The following is a 19,781-nucleotide window of genomic DNA, read 5'->3' as shown; positions in this document are numbered from 1 at the left end:
CAGAAAACTAGAGTGCTGCTCATAAATTTGTATTAATGTGATGAATGTGACCAAATAGCTGTGGTTTCATTAGTTCATAATTGACCAAGTATATTAAAATGCATGTTTGAATCCCATACGTAAGTATTTCCTACCGTTTAAAAAAAAATGTATTTACCTGAGGCTAAGGAGGGATTCTTCAAGTCTATTTTTCAAGACATATTATTGAAAAGAATATAATACCAAGTGTATTAGCTTAAATTATCTCCTTTCGGATGCATGCTGCAATACGCACAATAAAAGTTACCTTCAGTATTATATGTAGAAAATAGAGAATAAATTTTGTCCTGCTTTTCTTTACCAGTATCTATGTTAATTTTGAAATAGTTGCTTGCAAAGTACCTTTTTTTATTATTTAAAGAGAGAAATTATTAAAAAACACACAAGTGCAAAAAAGCATCCAAAGCCAGTAAACCTCTCAGAAAAATAAGGCCATCTAATTTAAATGGGCCATGTAAAGTGGTTGTATAAAGCTCTCTAAACAGAGGTTTATAATTGAAGTATTGACACAACTTTAACTATAGCAACAGAACAGCACCAATATAAGGAGCAACCTATATTAGGTAAACATAAATATTAACAAAGAAACTTTGTCCTGTCCTCCTTCTTGTATTTTTATTCTACTTACAGCTCTTTTAAACTATGTACTGAAATAACTGCCTTTTTTCCTTTTGTTCTTCACTTTGTTGATACTGTATGTCACTTGGGAAGCATAAGGAATATTAAATGGCTTCAAATTCAAGTTTTGTACATTGAGCAAGACATGGTTGCTAGCTAGGATACTTAGATGGTAGCCAATACGTTATAGACGATCATCATGAGGTGGGTTGTTACATTAAAAAAAAAAAAAAAAAGAGTGCAACTGCTTTATCTTTGAAGTATTTTGTCCAAAGTAATAGATTGTACGGTATTGTTGAATAAACTCACTAAAAGACTGCTTTCTAGCTATACAGTCTTTAGAGTTGCTATCAGCAAATACATAACTACTAGCAGATTTCCTTGCCTTAATCTTGTGCTTCAGTGAGGAACAGATACTTCAGCTTTGAGCCCTGAAGAGGGAGGAGGACAGGTAGTACTAAGGCTGTGTCTCTATCCTAGAATTAGCAGTATACCATACTGATCTGGCAGTGTACTGCTAGAATAAATGTAGTTTCATCCTGCAAGATGGCACTTAGTATGTCAGCCCAGTTTTCACCAGTAAAGCAAACGTAACTGGAAGTTGTATGTTTCCTGAGAAACTATATATAATTATAGAGTTCTGCCAACACAATAATGCTGTTAAGGGATCATAAATTCTCTCATTCACCTCCTAGTAGTTGGCTTATATTTTTGCCAGTAAAAACTGGTAGTCTGCACAATGTGGCCTGACACAGAAGGTGGGGTACCACTCCAAATGAAAGTACCCTAAATCTAACCAAATACAGGGTTGGGAATCTGTTTAGAATGTGAATCTGTTGACATCTTATTTCAGGTGTTTGCCTGTAGGTGTTTATAGATGCAGAGAGATTCCCCTGTAGTCAGTGTGGATGTAGTCAATACAGCCAGTGGAGCTGAGAGGGCAATTCAGCTTTTACCCTAAAGTAAACACCTAGTGACTGGTCAGTTGACTTGCTGTCTAGGCTCCATCAATGGTATTGACTAGATTTTCATTCCCCTCTGATGGGAATTTAAACACTAGTGCACCTAGAGGTGCATAGCTATCTACATCTCAGTCGCCACCAGCCTTCATATTTGGAAGCTGAACTTTCCGGGGGTTGGCATCGTAAACAATTTCCATCTCCATCTCTTACTATCAACAGATATCAAACATCTACATTTTGCTCCATCCTAAAAATTTTCTTCTGGAACAACAGGCTATATTTATTCTCAGGGAAACTGCGATGGAATCAACGGGACTATATTAGGAACGCTTTTCTTTCCCCCGACCAATCATCTGGTGTAGTGTAGTCTGTTAAGTGACTTGTGTAGGAAATGAAATGTTTTAGTCAAATGCTAAATGTGGCAGTTACTTGACCATTTTACTTAAGGTAAAATATTCATTGTTTGCTTTTGAGATGTGAAAGATACTTGCTATATTGTATGTTTGTCTTTCACAGTTCAAGTTTTATTGTCTCTTTCTCTCCTTTGGCATGAGATGTACTTAGCCATTTTCCTTTTTTTTTTTTTTAAATTTTTCTTCAGTACATTTTCTAATAATTCCTGTCGCTTCCAAAATGCAATAAAGAGCCATCCTAGAAGTTACAGGTGACCGCAGTTCACTCCATTTCACTCAAAGATTAGTTTGGTTCTCTCACCATGATCTGAAGAGCTGTATAGTCTTAAAGTTTAAAAAAACAAATAAAATTACACTTTGAAATTAAATGTGTCCTTTATCTTGAGCCATCAATGCATGCTGGGTAAAATTGTTAAAATCAGTCTGTCACTTCCCTTTGTAAAGTCTCTGGTCTCTAAGTTCAGAGATCCTTTTAAAATAGAAATGCTGTAGTCTGTCCATGGACAGCTTTACTTAAGACTGAAGAGTCTATCTTGAATTTTTTCTAAACAGTCGTACCCCTGGAAGTCGACAAGCCTCCCCAACAGAAGTAGCTGAACGCTTGGGCCCCAATCCCAGCACTGCAGAAGGATTAGGTCCACTTCCCAATCCTACAGCCCACAAGCCTCTGGTAGAAGAATTTTCAAATCCAGAAAATCAGAATCTAGATGCCATGGAACAAGTTGGTCTTGATTCTCTACAGTTTGACTATCCTGGCAATCAGGTACAAATGGACTCTTCAGGAGCTACTGTAGGACTTTTTGACTACAGTTCTCAGCAGCAGGTTAGTAGTGGACTTGAAAACATGCCAAATTGGTCCTTTAAGTTGTGCATTATCCTCTTTGATAATCAGTCATTTAAGCATATAATGCATTTAATTTTGTTTTGTGTGTGACTTAGTCAAGGGTAAAGAAATGTATATTTAACCTAGAATAATATTAGTGCATAATTTTCTAGTTTAGTAACTTATTGGGATAGACACTGTTTAAAATCTTTTTTGTAAGTAAATCCCAGTATATTACAGCCCTGACTTTTGAAAATTGAAATGCATCTTTATTTCTTTTCCCATAGCTTTTCCAGAGGACTAATGCTCTGACTGTTCAACAGTTAACAGCAGCCCAGCAGCAGCAATATGCCCTGGCTGCAGCTCAGCAGCCACACATAGGTGAGGTTTTTGTGAAGTACAGCAAGCATCCCTGGCAAAAGTGTGTGTGTTGCTTTGGTATAATCCTTTCAGTTTTACCCACAGTATTCTAATTCAAATAGATGCCGAGCAATTGGCCCATTTTAGCAGTTCTTCTGAAAACTGCTTAGAATGACTGCATAAGGCTGTCCTGTCCTTCGAGAAAGTTTTCTGTTGTGTAAATTTTTGCCTATTTTGAACTGTTGTATACAAAATAATAAAAATTATTTTTGCTTGTGTAGCACAATAGTTGAATTTTGATGGGAGAAAAAGTAAAAAAGCTTTTCTGCTCTAAGTAGTGATAGAAAACACTAGCTTTATTTACCAAAATACCAAAAACATGCAATTCTGTTATTCTATTCCAGTTTAGTGGTTTTGATAATCCAGTTAAAAAAACATTGTATAGTAGGATTTTGAAATGAAATTTTTGTGTTAATTCTTTCTTCCTTGTTAACGGCACATTTTAAACAGATAGGTCTTTATTCTTGCGGGTACCTTTCTTTGTGATGGAATTATTCTTTAGCAAGCTTTTTTTTTCTGTCCCTTTAAAGTAATTCAGTGAATTAATTAAATGCATAAAGTTCTTAATGTGCTGGCAACTCAACAAGGAGTCTGTATTTCAGTGACAACAGTTTTAGCTGCCACTGCGGGGAAGCTGTATATTTGGGGTGAGGGAGGTTGGAATGCACATGGAAGCAATTCCTTATTTAAGGAAGGGAGCTCCTCAGATTCTGACACTGTAGGGCAGGTTTAAAGATTCCTGCCCTTCCCACACTCCACCAGTAGGCTGCTGAGGTGTGTGCACCTGTCTCCTTCCTCTGTGAGGGAAAAAGAGTTCTCGGGATCAGAAGTGCAGACAGCAATAGGAAGCAGCATCTCCAGAGGGTTGTGTCCTTGTTGTCCTGTGATATGGTGACAGTTCAGTTTTCCCACCGGCTTGTTTAGCTGGATTGTGAGGCCTGTTCAGACAGGGATCGGCAGCCTATAACTGGGATTTAAAAGTGGCAGCTCTTTAGGGTTATGTAGTTGACCAATACAGTCTTAGAGCTGGGAGCATGGCAGATTGAGATGTTTGTGTGAGTCTGCAAGTTGTGTCTTCTGCCTGGCTTTGACTTCTAAACTGCAGAGAAGCCCCTACTGTATAGAAGGTGCTGACTGAGCAGTCAGCTGTGTCTTACCCCTTTGAAATGCAGCATCTTCTGATATGCATGTTAATAGACACTTAGCGAGAAGCCTCCTATTTGGAAGGAGAAGCATAGTTTAATGTGATGTGCTTGCTGGACTAGTTGCTGCCTCAGTGTTAGAGAAAGTACATGAACCTGACTGATGGGGGAAACTCTGGGTAGCGATGCTTTGTTTGATGACTCTTGAGTTTCTTCAGTTGTATCCTTGCATTACAATCCTTAATCAAATGTAGATTCTTGAAAGTAAGATTAGCATCTCATAATTGGCTGTTTAAAAGCCAGATATCTGATTTAAACTATCTGGTTAGATTTTTTTCCTATTGTCAATGAGAAGAGATTTGTATCTCTAGCAGGTGATTCATTCTATCTGGCTGATTCACTTCAGACACTAGATGATTTGTCTGATACAGACTAGTTGTAAGACTAGTGTAACTCTTAGATAGTTAAATGTGGGCAAGGTAATTTCCACTCTGAATAATTCCTTCTATATAAGGGTGGGTAGATACATATGAGATAAATTTTCTTGGAGTCTGTAGATCCAGCAAAACAAAGCCGTTAGGACTTGGGATTAGTAAGAAAGAACTGGTGAGAAGAAATAAAGTGTTGATTTCTGTAATGGTGTACCTGCTCTTAGAAACTTCCAAAGTGCAAGCAGTTCTGATTTTGACAGATATGCTTTGTGATTTGATTGGTTTGAATATGATGATGCTTGCTAAGTATGTTAGCTATAATTAAACTCTGTTTATTACTGTAGCAGGCGTATTCTCAGCAGGCTTGGCTCCAGCTGCTTTTGTGCCAAACCCATACATTATCAGTGCTGCTCCTCCAGGTACTGACCCATACACTGCAGCTGGATTAGCTGCAGCAGCTACCCTAGCAGGTAACTGAACACTTTCTAGTGTCTGTCTTCATAATTTTACTGAACGAAATCAGAAAAAAGCTGAAATCCATCCTGTTTATTCTCTGTAAATATATTTCTAGGAAGGAGGGACATGTAGGAAAATGAATATTGCCGTTTTGAAAATTTTCACTAAAATGTAAAGGTATTCAGTTTCTGTTATATATGGGTTCTGAATATTTCTGTCCACTGGACTTTTATATGCAACAATTAGGTTTCTTCTGTTCTAAAAATGTTTATCCTTAATAAGGTTTCGTCTGACATTAGTAGTATGTATTATTTTCAAAAGACAAGACAGCTAGCCTTTCCTTACATGTTTTTACTTGGTGTATTAATTTTCTAATTCCAGGTTTTCTCATTCCTAGTGGGCATGAGAATAAAGATGGTCTCCGGTGTGCTAAAAGGCTCAGACAATAGATAAACCCCAAGCCCAGGAAAATCTCTTAAAAAGTTAATAGATATCACTGTGAAACAACTACTGAGTATTCAAGTCCCAGCTAGTGCTCAGACCTGTGCATAACATTTGCGGTGGGGGCAGGAGCAAAACAAAAAAACCCTTGTATCTCCAGTTGGTGGTTTCACAGGAAAGGCAGTAGAAAGAACTAAAATATACATATATGTAATGCATTATGTGAACAATAGTGATACAGAGTGCTCATTCTTCTATGGGTTCTTTATCAATAGACTAGTAGAGGTAAGTGTGCGTACTCTGAATTCAGAGTGTGATGCAGTAGGCAGGGGAGGCAGAGGCAATAGTTGTGTTTATAAGCAAAGGAAGCATACAGAAAGGAGGAATAATAGATGATCAAAGTCTCAGTATATCACTATCAGGAGGATGAATTTGGTTCATTCTGTGAAATGATCTTTTTTCCAACCATGGAAACTGATTTTGAGTGTTCTTTGGTGTACAAGCTTTGATTACTTCAAGCTTTTTCTTCGTCACCTAAGTCTCAGAAGGGTATTTTTTCATAGAGAAGGTATGGTTTGATGTGAATCCTTTAAATTAACCCATTTGTGTTCCTGTATTTTGGCTAATACGGGAATTCACTTCTTTTTAATACTGATTTCTGTTTTGACATTTAGAAGATAGATCAATGAGGGATGCTACAAACAATATACTAGCTGCAATAGATGGAACAATCATGTTTTCTTTTTTTAGGTCCTGCTGTGGTTCCGCCTCAGTATTACGGTGTTCCATGGGGGGTGTATCCAGCCAATTTATTTCAGCAGCAAGCTGCAGCAGCAAATACCACAGCAAATCAGCAAGCGGCTTCACAGGCACAACAGGGACAGCAACCGGTATGTTCTTCATAAGAAGGAGACGTGCATTTAAAGCCTTACCTTAACATTTTCGGTATCTAAGGATCAGCTTCTAGAAAACTTTACATAATTCATATTTTGTGTTGTATCAAATAATAAATTAATATTAAAAATTCTCAATTTCTTTACATTACTGATTATCATTGTCTTTAAAGATTCGTTTACTCCATACTGAATACTTCGCTTATTTTGCAGTCCCATTTTTTTAAAATAAAAAACATTAAAAATAGTTCCTTTAATCCAGGTTACTGTGCTGTTATGTTTGTGTCTAGATAATGCTGTCTGTACAGTTATTCAAAAATTAATGTAAAGTTAAAAACTAATCTAGAAAGCTGACATAAGGGGATGAAAAGAGATATGTTAGTAATTTTAGGAGGTTATTTTTTCTTTAAGCTTGGGAAAAAATTGATCTGCGTTTTTATTAATTAGTTGGAAAACGGAATATTACACTTTTTTCTTTGTCTCTTTAAAAAGTAGGAAATAAAGGTCTTATCAGTAGTTCTGTTGCTTCATGAGGAAGAAGGATTGTCCTGCATATTTTTTGACAGAGTAATTGTATTACAACATCACCATGTGCCATATGTTATTTTTGCCTGGGTAAAACAAGAGTAAGCAATTGGTACAAGAACTTGTTGCAATTTCCATTTAAGTAACTTTTTTAAAAAAAAAAAAAAAAGCTAATTTTCTGTTGTTACTGTGGATGCTTTTTAAACCCATTGTATGATCTTTCAGTATAAACAAATGACCTTTTTCCACAAAGGAAAAATACAAGTCTTATAATGAGCTTATGCTTGAATGAATGTAAATTTTTTTTTTTTTTTTAACTAGCAATATGGTTAATTTCAATGCCATTCTTATAAATTTAGGAGAAGTGACTTTGAGTTACTGTGAAGTTCCAGAGTAGCTTCATCACTGTTTTAATATTCAGGTGGATCTTTCGTCCTACTGATTGTTGTTATCATCTAACTGCATTGATAACTGAATGTATATCATCTCTCCAGTGCGTTTTTGCTTTCTCTGTAAAATTTATATCCAATTTATGCAAGTCACATGTAAGATATTTTGTGGCCATATATCGAATACTGTATTTCCCTCTTGTTTTGGACCTGGAAAAGATTATTTTAAGCAAAAGGAATAGAGTAGCTGCAAGAATTTTGATTGCTTGTCAGTCAGATTCCCAGAGATAGCTGTCAGAACATAATAAAATAAGCCTGTGTTGCACGGTGATGGAGTGTTATGTGAATTCTTAAAACTCAGTGGGTGCATTTTTACAGCACTGTTGGCAGTATAGTGTTAATTATTTAGACAAGTTACTACAAGCTCTGAAGTATTCAGACTCACATCGTTCAATTGCCTGAAAATAATGTAAACAAATGCTTTTATCAGGGAAGGACATGTGTTCAGTTAATAAATAATGTGGATCATAAGTGTATCACTCTTACAGATTTTCATCTTTACTTTATACTCATTGATGGAATATACATGAGTTCTGTTGTCCAGAGCAGGGCAGATATTTTATAGTCACATTTGTCAGCAAAGTAGTTTATGCCTTTTATTCTTTGTATGTTTATATCCTTGAAACCAATGAAGTGGAGTATTCCCAAAATGAAATTAACAGCTAAGTGACATCAAATATACAAAGCAACTGTTCTAGATCTTTTTTTAGACCTTTTTAAGCATAAAATGGGCTTGCATTCTTACCTTTTAAGGAAAGAGTGTCATATTGGTCTTTTCCAGGTTCTGCGTGCTGGAGCAACTCAGCGCCCACTTACACCCAATCAGGGTCAGCAAGGGCAGCAGGCAGAGTCACTTGCAGCAGCTGCAGCAGCAAATCCAGCTTTGGCTTTTGGTCAGGGTCTTGCTACAGGCATGCCAGGTATGCGTGTTATCAGTGGACCAAGAGAATCACTGAAAGTTAAAATATTGGTGTTATCAGATACCAGATTAACTATCAAAGTCCTGCTATGTTTATGATGAGCTGCTTAGAATTGAGTTTTATATAGTTTCATGTTGTTCATTTGGATTAAAATACTGGCACAGGATTCTTAGAGCACGAGAAATTTCTCTCACATTTTTGATTTGGAGCATTTTCTCTGTATTGTTACAAGTGTACACACAAGGAGTGTCATAGATTTTTGCAGGATAATTTCATATATAATGAAGCAACTACATGCTGCCTTAAAAGGTCATGAGTCGTCTGAATGGTTACTCAGCAACAGGAAGTATTAATTTCTCTTTCTGAAGTAATTTTTTACTAATATTTTATAATGAAATCTAAAATTCAGAATCCAAAATTAGGAAATTAAAAGAAAAGTACTGCTTAATCATCTCTGAAGATCACAACATGCTTGAAGAAGCACTCCAAAGCCTGGAGCCTCAGATCCTTTTAGTATGCATGGCTTCTGACTTATCCGGGGAATGGCTATTCTGAGTCCCAGTACCATGTGTCATAAATGCACAATGTGTTGGCTTGAAGTTCAGCATCACTTTAAAGTGTTTGGCACAATTACCTGAGAAAGAACAACTTAAGTGTACTTGGCCATTCTTCAGTATGCAAGTTAACATTTTACATAGTTAGGTTAGAGAATGTTGATGGTAGCTGCAAATGCATGTGACTTGTACAGGTTCTGTCCTCTGTCAGTGCTACTTTGAAATGCCTCACAACCTATAGAAGTGAGAGTCAGTTTGTTGCTGGATGCTCTGGGACTGCATTGTGCACTTTGCCTCACACAATCAGATTTTACGCCTCTAGCTGCAGAACAGACTGGCTCTTGTGTTTTTCTTGTCACTTGTTTTATAACTGCCATTTTTATTTCTTGTCATGCAGTAGTATCTTCAGCTTTTAGGATCTTTCTCTTTCACCTAAAATGAGGAATCAGCAAAGTGTGCTGTCACAGCACCTGTCAAGTGGTATCTCTGCACCTCACCAAAGCAGTGGAGAAGGCCTGCAAACAGTGAGGCATATCAGAGGTGCTATAAGCATCTTTGCAAAAGCCTCAAAGGCTTAGCTATACCTTTTTTGTGTGTTTGTAGTTACTTACTAGTTCTTCCTTTGGACATGGAGCTCTAAGACTGTGGAGTGGTCCATGCCTTGTAAGAAGCCTGTGACATTTAGCTTGAGTCAGATCAACATCTGAGATCTTGACCCAGTCCAAATTTGTGACTTCATTATAGGAAGATATAGAGAGCATTATTTTCAAAAATAAAAGTATCTATCTTAAACAATTGAAGGGTAATTTATAAAACCCACAAAAAGGCCCCGTGTCCAGATGGGTGATTGAAAGTAATATTGAGTGGTCAAATACATAAACTCAGTAATACAAGAGCCTGTCCTGTGAAGATTGGACTTGAAGACTTTTTTCTTCCTCCACAAGCCCCAAGAGGTTTTCTGTGAGGGCAGGAACCTTTTTGTTCTGTTTCCGTTGTAGGTTGTTTCTTTGTCCCATGTGCTGCATGCCTGGATGGCCAGAGAAAACTTTATTCATGTGAACGTATTTCAGATTGCTCTGTAATAGGAATAGTGTGCAACTGGCTTTCAACCTTATTGACCACACTCTTGCAGGGAATGGGGCTCAAAATATAAACAAAAAGGACATTGATTTTCTCGATCATCATGAGCTGGCTTCATAGTGAGTCATAGGGAGTGCTTGTGATTCCTTTTTAGCTATTTTAGATGGGAATCATGATACTGTTTTAGATGTCTGTATTTGAGCTAGATACTTATGGCTCCTTTTATAGGTAGTGAAGAGAAACAGGAACTTTTAGTCTTGATTCATTTGCTTCTATTTTAGTTACCTGATTTAGGATACAGTGGGTACCTAGAGGTACTACAGAGGCCTTCTGTCTCTAGAGGTGCCTTTTTCTATTCACTTACTATAAAATTGAGGCAATATCACTAAATGGCATCTAGATACCAAAATGCGATTAAGTGAATCCCAGGTAGTAACCACTGAACAACATATATCATGTAATAAACAAGCAGAAAATGTGTGCAATTCTTGTTTCAATGGACTTAGATGTTTTACAGGAAAGTGTAGGTCCAAATTTCAAGCTTTTGAATATTCTTTACAGGCAGACTATTTGTAGTTTGGCGTCACTGCGAGCTAATAAATCATAGAATTCTTTAGGTTAGAAAAGACTTTTAAGATCATCAAATCCAACTGTTAACCTAACCCTGTGTGGTGGGTTGACCCTGGCTGAATGCCAAGTGCCCACCAAAGCCGCTCTATCACTCCCCTTCTCAATTGGGCAGGGGAGAGATAATATAACGAAAAGCTCGTGGGTCAAGGGAGATCACACAGCAATTACCATCATGGGTGAAACAGGCTCAGCTTGGGGAAAATATTTCATTTCTTACCAACCAAAACTGAGTAGGGTAATAAGAAACAAAGCCAAATCTTAAAACACCTTCCCCCCATCCCTCCCTTCTTCCCAGGCTCAACTTAACTCCTGATTTTCTATACCTCCTCCCCCCAAGTGGCGCAGGGGGACAGGGAATGGGGGTTGCGGTCAGTCCATCACACATCGTCTCTGCTGCTCCTTCCTCATCAGGGGAGGACTCCTCACGCTCTTCCCTGCTCCAGCGTGGGGTCCCTCCAACGGGAGACAGTCCTCCATGAACTGCTCCAGCATGGGTCCTTCCCACAGGCTGCAGTTCTTCACGAACTGCTCCAGCGTGGGTCCCTTCCGCGGGGTGCAGCCCTTCAGGAGCAGCCTGCTCCAGCGTGGGTCCCCCACGGGGTCACAACTCCTGCCAGGAGCCTGCTGCAGCGTGGGGTCCTGCAGGGCTGCAGGTGGATCTCTGCTCCTCCATGGGTGCAGGGGCACAGCTGCCTCGCCATGGGCTGCACCAGGGGCTGCAGGGGAATCTCTGCTGTGGTGCCTGGAGCACCTCCTGCCCTCCTTCTGCACTGACCTCAGTGTCTGCAGACTTGTTCCTCTCACATATTCTCACTCCAGCTGCAGTTTGTGTCCCCTTGTTCTTCCCCCCCGCCTCCCCTTCTTAACTAGGTTATCCCAGAGGCACTACCACCATCGCTGATGGGCTCGGCCTTGGCCAGCGGTGGGTCCGTCTTGGAGCCGGCTGGCATTGGCTCTGTTGGACATAAGGGAAGCTTCTAGCAGCTTCTCACAGAAGCCATCCCTGTAGCCCGCCCGCCTCCCCCCCCCCCCCCCCCCCCCCCCCAAACCTTGCCACGCAAACCCAATACACACTGCCAAGTCCACCACTAAACCATGTCCCTAAGTGTCACGTCACGTCTTCTAAATACCACCAGGGGTGGTGACTCAACCACTTCCCTGGGCAGCCTGTTCCAGTGCTTGACAACCCTTTCCATGAAGAAATTTTTCCTAATATCCCATCTAAACCTCCCCTGGTACAACTTGAGGCCGTTTCCTCTCATCCTATCGCTAGTTACTTGGGAGAAGAGACCAACCCCCACCTCGCTACAACCTCCTTTCAGGTAGTTGTAGAGAGCGATAAGGTCTCCCCTCAGCCTCCTCTTCTCCAGGCTAAACAACCCCAGTTCCCTCAGCCGCTCCTCATAAGGCCTGTGCTCCAGACCCTTCACCAGCCTTGTTGCCCTTCTCTGGACACGCTCCAGCACCTCAAGGTCCTTCTTGTGCTGAGGGGCCCAAAACTGAACACGCTGTTCTAGGTGCGGCCTCACCAGTGCTGAGTACAGGAGGACAATTGCTTCCCTGCTCCTGCTGGCCATGCTATTTCTGATACAAATGAGAGTATATTATTCAGCTTGTCCACACTGCTGTCTTAAATCGTTCCAGCTGCTTTCTCCTTGCCACAGCCTTTGTGTTTGATGAAATAGATGAGCTATCCCAGCTATGGGGTTTTATTTTTCAAATTTGATATTTCTGGTATTTCTGTGTTAATTATTAGGGGGGTATATTCATGTAGTACTTAAGGCACATATCCTAAGTGCAAAGAGAAAGTGTCTGAAATCCGGGTTACTTTTCACATGTTTTTGTTAAGTCTCTTTTCAGAAAAATTCAGGTTCTTTTTTAAAACCATCAGAAGTGAAATACATTTTGCGTTGGAGTTGTGCAATTACATTTTAAATTCTTCCAGTCCTAATTTAGCAAGTCTTTCAGTAACAAGGATTCTTAAAAACCAGACAGTTTCTGATTGAATAAATGTGCAAGACAAAGTTGGAGAGTACTCCCAATTTCATCATTATATGATCAGTATACATTCTTTTCTAGGACTAAAACCAGTCCTCATCACAGGCAATGGCTGGACTTGGGTTAGTCATCCAAATTCAGGAATCTGCATGTGACCTCAGTTGTCTAAGGAGCCATTGTGCTCAGTGGAGATCTCCCTAGTGCAGTTGCTGTACAGAGGTTGCAGAGCTGCTCAGCTTACTCTAAAATAGGTGTCTAGCGATGGGTCAGATGAATCCCTCTGGAGGCTTCATTGACTGCGTTGGCTAGATCAGATGCAACTTAGTTTTGTTGAATTCACCCAAGTGAAGCTGTTAGCACTGACTGTAATGGGGCATCTAGCATGCAGATGGGCACATAAATTGAGTCGTCTGAAAAACATGTTTAAAACATTAAAATCAACAATTTCTGTCAATTGGCATTGCATTCTTTCATTATGTAGAGGAATTTGAAGTGTGACATTGCAGTGGGTCGTGCATTCTGTGCCTCCAGGTAGTATGAAATAAAAGTCAGGTTTAATTGTGGCAGACATACAGGGAGTTACAGTTTGGCAAAGTTACAATGGCTATAAAATTATAAATAATTTACTGGTGGGATAGTAAGTTCTGAATTTGATTTGTGAGAGGACATGTGCAGAGATAAGGCTGTCCGTATCTTCATCAGAACAAATGAAAGGTTATAGTGGTTCAGGTTTTTGTGAGCTTGGGAGACTGAATTGAAGACTGCAACATTTAAGGAAAGATGGAAGATTAAGAGCTGAATACATTTTCAAATCTATATGCAGAGGAAAATAATTGGATCTTGGGAATGTTAAGAAGGGAGAAGCTATACATTTTCTACATAGGGAGAGAGCACTCTACAGTGACTTGCAGGTTGTGCTGGGGGGGAAGGTATCAGGATTGTAGTGTTAAAAGGGGCAGATAATTGAGTTGGCAGTAAGAAGTGTCACATCTGTTAAATTGAGTAGAGAGAAGTGACAAACTGACATACGTTTGGGTGTCATCAGCGAGGGAAGCTGCATAGAGGGAAAGGAGTAGGAGATCTGGGCAGAGCTTTGTGGTATTACATACAAAAATGTGAGAAGAGAGTGTGAAGTATCCAGAGACACTGAAGAAATTACTGGATGGATAAGAGCAACACTAGGAATGGGCTGCACGAGCCAAGAGAACAGATTTCCTCTCATTCTCTCATTCTTTAAGAACATTTAAGGTTTGTGTGAAGAGAATCCAGAAAGTTTTCAGAGTCTGTGGTTTTGGAGACATTTAGAAATCATTTCAGCAAAGCACAGTACTGGTAAACCAGATTGTTTACTTTCGTATTCCCCGCTGATCTGGAGACAGTAAGTGTAGATAGAGCAGTTGAATTCTAAAATAAAAGGTGTGATTAGGAACTGATTAGGAAACAAAGAGTATGTTTTAGGTTTTTAGTTGCTGTGGAAGACCACAGTGTAAGCTTGAATGTGAAGGCACTGAAATGAGCTTTGATAGTTGTTAATTTGGAGGGGAAATTGCACCACAGGGAGATGATGATGTGATGGAGAGGTAATAACTGAAACAGGAGGAGAGAGGGAATTAGAGGGGAGAAGATCTGGCAAGGCACCATCTTTAATAAGAGAGAAGGCTGGGAAATAGTTTTTATCTTTGTGCTCACCTTTCTGGGGTGCGGTGCAAAGTCTGTAGAATACTGTGAAGGAAGGGAGAGCAGAAGACTTAAGTTTTGCTGTTTTGCAGTTATCTGTTCTGAGATGGTGTCTCTGTATTTTTGATGTCAAAACAAATGATTTTATATCTTTGAGGCTGCAGGTGCACTTAGCAAGGTCTCAGCAATTTCACAAATAGTTCTACATTGCTTTGTTTTAGTAGATTTGAGTAGAAAGCTGAGAGGCCTCCTGTTCCAGGTCAGAATGTATTCATTTCAGAGATTAGGAACATAAAAGCACGCATCAGTTCTCATGCGTAGCTTGAACCTTCTGTGATGGATGGTATCTTGATGCTAATGACCTAGCTTATTATTACTAATTTTAAATGACCTGTTGGTGAGTGGCATCACAGATAAAGATAGTGGCAAGGGAGTATCCAGAGAAATTGGGCATTTTGTAATGCAAAGAGCAAGTGCAAGTTGCTTCTATTTTTTTAATTCAGCAGTCATACTAGTCAATTATTTTAGAAAATCTAAAATTAATGTATTAAACTGCATTAGTATTAATCCCAGTACATTTAATTTATGCAATACTGTGTAAGTTATCCTTTTGGGTCCCTGTGTCCCCCTCCAGGTATTTTGCATTGGAAAATAGGCTTGTTTACATTGTGGGCCTGAAGTCATATAAAATGCTGTGTATTAGTTTCAGACGAGCACAAGGGTGTAAATAGATGATCAGTCCTTTTTTTGTACAGCTATAGCATTATCCATGGGTTTGAACATCTGCAGAGGGTAGGTGGACAGTAAATACTGGTAAGTATTAGGCAATTCTGACTTCTGAAACAGTGATTTTTATATGATACAGCATTAACAAATGGCAGGACCAACATGGTCCAATTGAACGTGCTATGAGTAAAATAGAAATTATGTAGATACTAGTAATTAAACATTGCTAATGTATGCAGGAACATATGTGGTATTATAAAGAGCTTTCCTACTGTGTCACTAATCTTCTAATATTCTATGCTGTGTTCTCTACAGAACTACAGTAAAACAGACAGTGGTCGCTCTCACCTTTCCCTACCTTGGGAATGTAGCAGTCTTTCTGAGTAGTGAAGGTGGTAGAGCAGCACAGCACAATTTTTTTAGATGGAAGAGGCAGTAACACCTATAGCAAAGGTTGCCTAACCAATTCAATCGTAAGAACCTGTTCTGGTTGTTTTTAACTAGCTAAACTTTCCAACAAATTCTGTAGAGGACAAACTATCTTTCTGTGCTGTTGGTGGGAAAGAGAAGGTAGATGCACCTGGAATGCAAAAGAGGTAGTGAGCAGTGAGAACAGGTTTGGAGTGATAGTAAGACAAGTTTTCATAAGCAGTATAGTGCATTCATCTCCAGAACCATGAATTGAACCTAAAGATCTGGATTTTCATCACTTCTCTCCTATTCAGTTACTATCTGAGTCTCCTTCATATCTTCAGATTTTCTTAGTGTGAGAGAATTTGGACCTGTCTCCAGCTTCCCTGCAGGGTACTGTAACCACCAGGCCAGTAGGCAGGTGGTATTTCCAACTGGTTTTGGAGCAAGGCATCTAGGCAGAAGAGATTACACAGATGTTTTAGAAATTGAGGAGGAGAAAATATGACCTGGAAGCCTGGTGACTGAGGTACTCACCTGGAATTAGAGGCCCAGGTCTTTACGTTCAGGTCCATATGTATTTCAGAGAGAACTCTTCTAGACCTAGTTCAGAACATACATGGGAACTGACTTAAAGTAGTATGCAAAATCTTGGTTCTTACATGTACAAAAATAGATGTGTGATTTTTGCAATCTTGACTTTTTTCTTAATAGCATTAGTATATATTTGAGCATGGGAGGACCATTGAAATTCTCTTGGGTTTTGTTCTATTATTTTGTAAGAATAGTCAACCTAAAAATTAGATGGTGTTATCTTTTCATTGTCAGCATCCTTTCTTAGATTATCCTAGCTCTTGTCTTCCATTTTTTAGGGATCCTTATTCCAATTCTTCTTCATTATAAAGTGTCAGAGCTTTAAAATTACTTCTCTTGCTCTTGTCCTAAATAAAGGGATTTTGTTTTGCTCTTTTGTCTCTTGCTTTTCTTCATTCATATCTTGTATCCTGTTTTCCTTCGTACTGCTTGCTTTTCTCCTTTTTCAATTCCTCCTCCTTTTTCTCTGCCAGTTCCAACTCTTAACTGGCAACTGAATGAAATTATACTTGGATTACAGGTCTGTTTTCTGTGAAACTGACTGGGACTAGATAATTTTTGTTCTGGTCTAAGCTATTGCTGCACATAGAGTGTTCCTTTCCTAATGTGGTGTTGTAGATGGACTCTTAAGCGTGGCTAAGTAATGTATGGAATCGCCAAACTTGCATTTAGTTCAGCCCTTTAATTGTATAGATTTCAATACCTTTTCCATGTACAAAGGAGTAGAAGAGAAATGTAGAATATTTTAAATTGCTAAAAGAAGTTGATTCGATAATGATCCAGGTATGGCCAGTTGTGGTTTTCCTGTACCTTTTCAACTGTGGTGTTAGAAACTTACTTTGTTAACCTTGAAAATAAAATTCAACTTTAGACTACTAAATTTAGCTTAATTTTAAAAATTGTGTACAGCATTCCTAAATAAGTTTTTGTCACACTGTTTTATGATGTTCACTGTTTTTTTTCTTTTGATGTCCAGTTGACATTCTAACGCAATATGGCAGAAATGCTGTTTTCCCCCTTGTAGTTCGTTGTCAGGATATTTCAAGGAGAGAAGAAATGCTGACTACATGGGACTATCTGTGCTACTAATTCTTGTATTCTGTATTGTGTAGGCTATCAAGTACTAGCTCCTACTGCCTATTACGATCAGACTGGTGCCTTACTAGTAGGCCCTGGAGCAAGAACTGGCCTTGGAGCACCCGTCAGATTGGTAGCCTCAACTCCTGTTATAATCAGTTCTGCAGCAGCACAAGCAGGTAAGTATTTGATCCTGCATGGAGGTTTCTTCCGCTTTTGTACTGAATCTTAACAGTAATGTTGGTTGATGAGTATTTGTTGTTGTTGATGTGTTTTGTATGCATCTGTGAAGTTTTCTAGTTGTGAAGAATATACCATACATGCTCTCTTTCTTACTCTGTTGCCTCCCTTTCTCAAGAGACACTGCCGTTTCTGAGATGTAGTTTTCCTTTTTTTTTTTTTTTTAATTCAAATTTACAGTCCTCTCCCCATACATATACAGGCATGTTTCTGCAAATGTTGTTGCTTGTCAGATATGAACATTTTCCCCTTTCCTCTCCCCATGCATATAACATGCACTTCTCATCAATCCCCTAAATGGTGTCCTCTAGGAAGCATCATGTCATTGCTTCGGCCTGGCAGAAGATGATGGAGTGCTCTGGGGCCTTGCTGTGCTTTTCTTCTGAAAGTATTTTCTCCTGGAAGGTGTGGCAAGGGAAAAAAAATCTAGAATGGACAGCAGAAGGGGAGAATTAGTTATATCGAAAGTCTCAAGTTTTCTTTTTCTCTTTTTATCAGTGGTAGGGTCTAGTACTACTTTACTAAACCATTGTATTTATTGCATTTGTTAAATTAAAATCCGAAATACTAACAGCAGATTAATTAATCTGTTCAGAAAATTAGGTTTTAAGTTAATCTGTAAGCTGCTTTCTCTATGCAGAACTTGCTTCTGACATTAGTAGCTGAAGATGTCTTTGAATGACTTGTAGCTGCAACTCTGCTGTTGTGACTTTGTATATAAAAGTACAGTTCAGTAAACAGTAATGTCTTACATGTTTACACTGAAAATTCCCTCAATTACATTAACAATTCTGCAGCCTTGATTAGCCTACAACATATGCTGTCTTCATTTTTTTTCCTCGGGTAATTAAGACTGTGTAATACTATAAAGTCTCTTTAGTCCTTTAATATGTGAATTTCTGCTTGTTTAAGAGGGCTTCAAGAAAATAAGATTTAGATCTGAATAGTCCATTTTCAGTCAGAAATGTTTGAGAGAGTAATTATGATTGAAAACGTGTGTTTTACAGCTGCAGCTGCTTCAGCTGGAGGAACAGCAAACAATCTCGCGGGAGCCACGAACGGTCTATTTCGGCCACTTGGTGCCCAGCCACAACAACAGCAACAGCAAACAAATAGTAGCCTACAATCCAATTCATTTTATGGCAGTAACTCTTTGACCAATAACTCCCAGAGCAGTTCCCTTTTTTCACATGGTCCTGGCCAACCAGGAAGCACATCTCTTGGCTTTGGAAGTAGCAGCTCTTTAGGAGCAGCTATCGGCTCTGCACTTGGTGGATTTGGCTCATCAGGTAGGTTATTAATGTAGTGAGGAAATTCTGTGAGACTTTTGTGTTAAGCAAAAAAATGTATCTGTATCCAGACATATTATATACACATACATTTCTAAAAAGAATGCAAAAATAGGTTATTCACGTTTAAAACAAATTATAGGGGAAGAAAAAGGGGTTTTTAAATTCACTTCGGCTCTGTATACAAGATGCATTTTTGAAGAATATCCGGTAGTCGTAGATATTTCCAAAATACTTTTCCATATTGAGCACTGTACTCTGCCCCAGAAGTTTGTTATTGTTTTTAGTAAGCTTTTTTTTTATTATTTTCAAGGAAGTCTTCATTCTGTGTTTAAAATAACAATTGATGACTTGAGATATGCATTTGTTTGTTGTAATTTTTATGTCAGGAAAATTCCTATTTTTTAAAAAAATTAAGTAGCATATGACTTTCTAAATTTGGTCTAATACTGAAGTGTTTGTTTCCATAACATTTTTTATAGGATTTATAAACCAGAAAGACTTAATATCCAAGGATAGTCCTTGTTAACTTTAATCTTAGATACAGTTAAGTGTAAATAGGTCTGTGCAGTTTGGGGCCTTAAATTATTGCAACAGGTGCTCCTTAATATAACCTGTTTGTATTTAAAAAAAAAAAAAATTAAAAAAATCAGTGTTGACATGTTTCTGCTCTATAGCAGAAATTTCTTATTCTCGCAGTTTTTAAACATGCAAGGTAGGTTTTCTTATATTTCAGATTCAGTATTAGTAAGGCAAGCAAAATATCTTTTCTGAAGAATATTTCCTTTGGCTATTAATCTTTAAGTTACAGCACTGAATTGCTTCGTAGTAGTATTATTATTTTAATGAAATCAGTGGAGCATGTTTACAATCTTATGTATCTTGCAGAGGGGTAGAAATTGGGGGAAATTTATGTACTGTTAACAGTATTCTTTTCAGAGTTAAATGCCCCAAGGGAAATAATTAAAAAAAT

The 19,781-nt window shown here is 38.5% G+C and overlaps 1 protein-coding gene across 18 annotated transcripts in view; it reads left to right on the top strand.

Moving 5' to 3' along the window:
• The window catches only part of PUM2 (pumilio RNA binding family member 2), an 80,173-nt gene that overhangs the window by 38,316 nt on the left and 22,076 nt on the right, over window positions 1–19,781 (top strand). For 15 of the 18 annotated variants that reach the window (XM_075708344.1, XM_075708347.1, XM_075708358.1 and 12 more), the window contains 7 exons: window positions 2,585–2,855; window positions 3,143–3,236; window positions 5,193–5,318; window positions 6,496–6,635; window positions 8,394–8,532; window positions 17,315–17,458; window positions 18,527–18,808. In XM_075708344.1, coding sequence (XP_075564459.1) covers window positions 2,585–2,855; window positions 3,143–3,236; window positions 5,193–5,318; window positions 6,496–6,635; window positions 8,394–8,532; window positions 17,315–17,458; window positions 18,527–18,808 — 1,196 coding nt within the window. The remainder of the gene's footprint in view (window positions 1–2,584; window positions 2,856–3,142; window positions 3,237–5,192; window positions 5,319–6,495; window positions 6,636–8,393; window positions 8,533–17,314; window positions 17,459–18,526; window positions 18,809–19,781) is intronic. The other 3 variants (XM_075708362.1, XM_075708361.1, XM_075708354.1) reach the window with 2 other exon arrangements.

Source organism: Pelecanus crispus, chromosome 3, assembly GCF_030463565.1.
Source record: "Pelecanus crispus isolate bPelCri1 chromosome 3, bPelCri1.pri, whole genome shotgun sequence".
NCBI lineage: Eukaryota > Metazoa > Chordata > Aves > Pelecaniformes > Pelecanidae > Pelecanus > Pelecanus crispus.
This window is presented reverse-complemented; position numbering and strand designations above follow the sequence as displayed.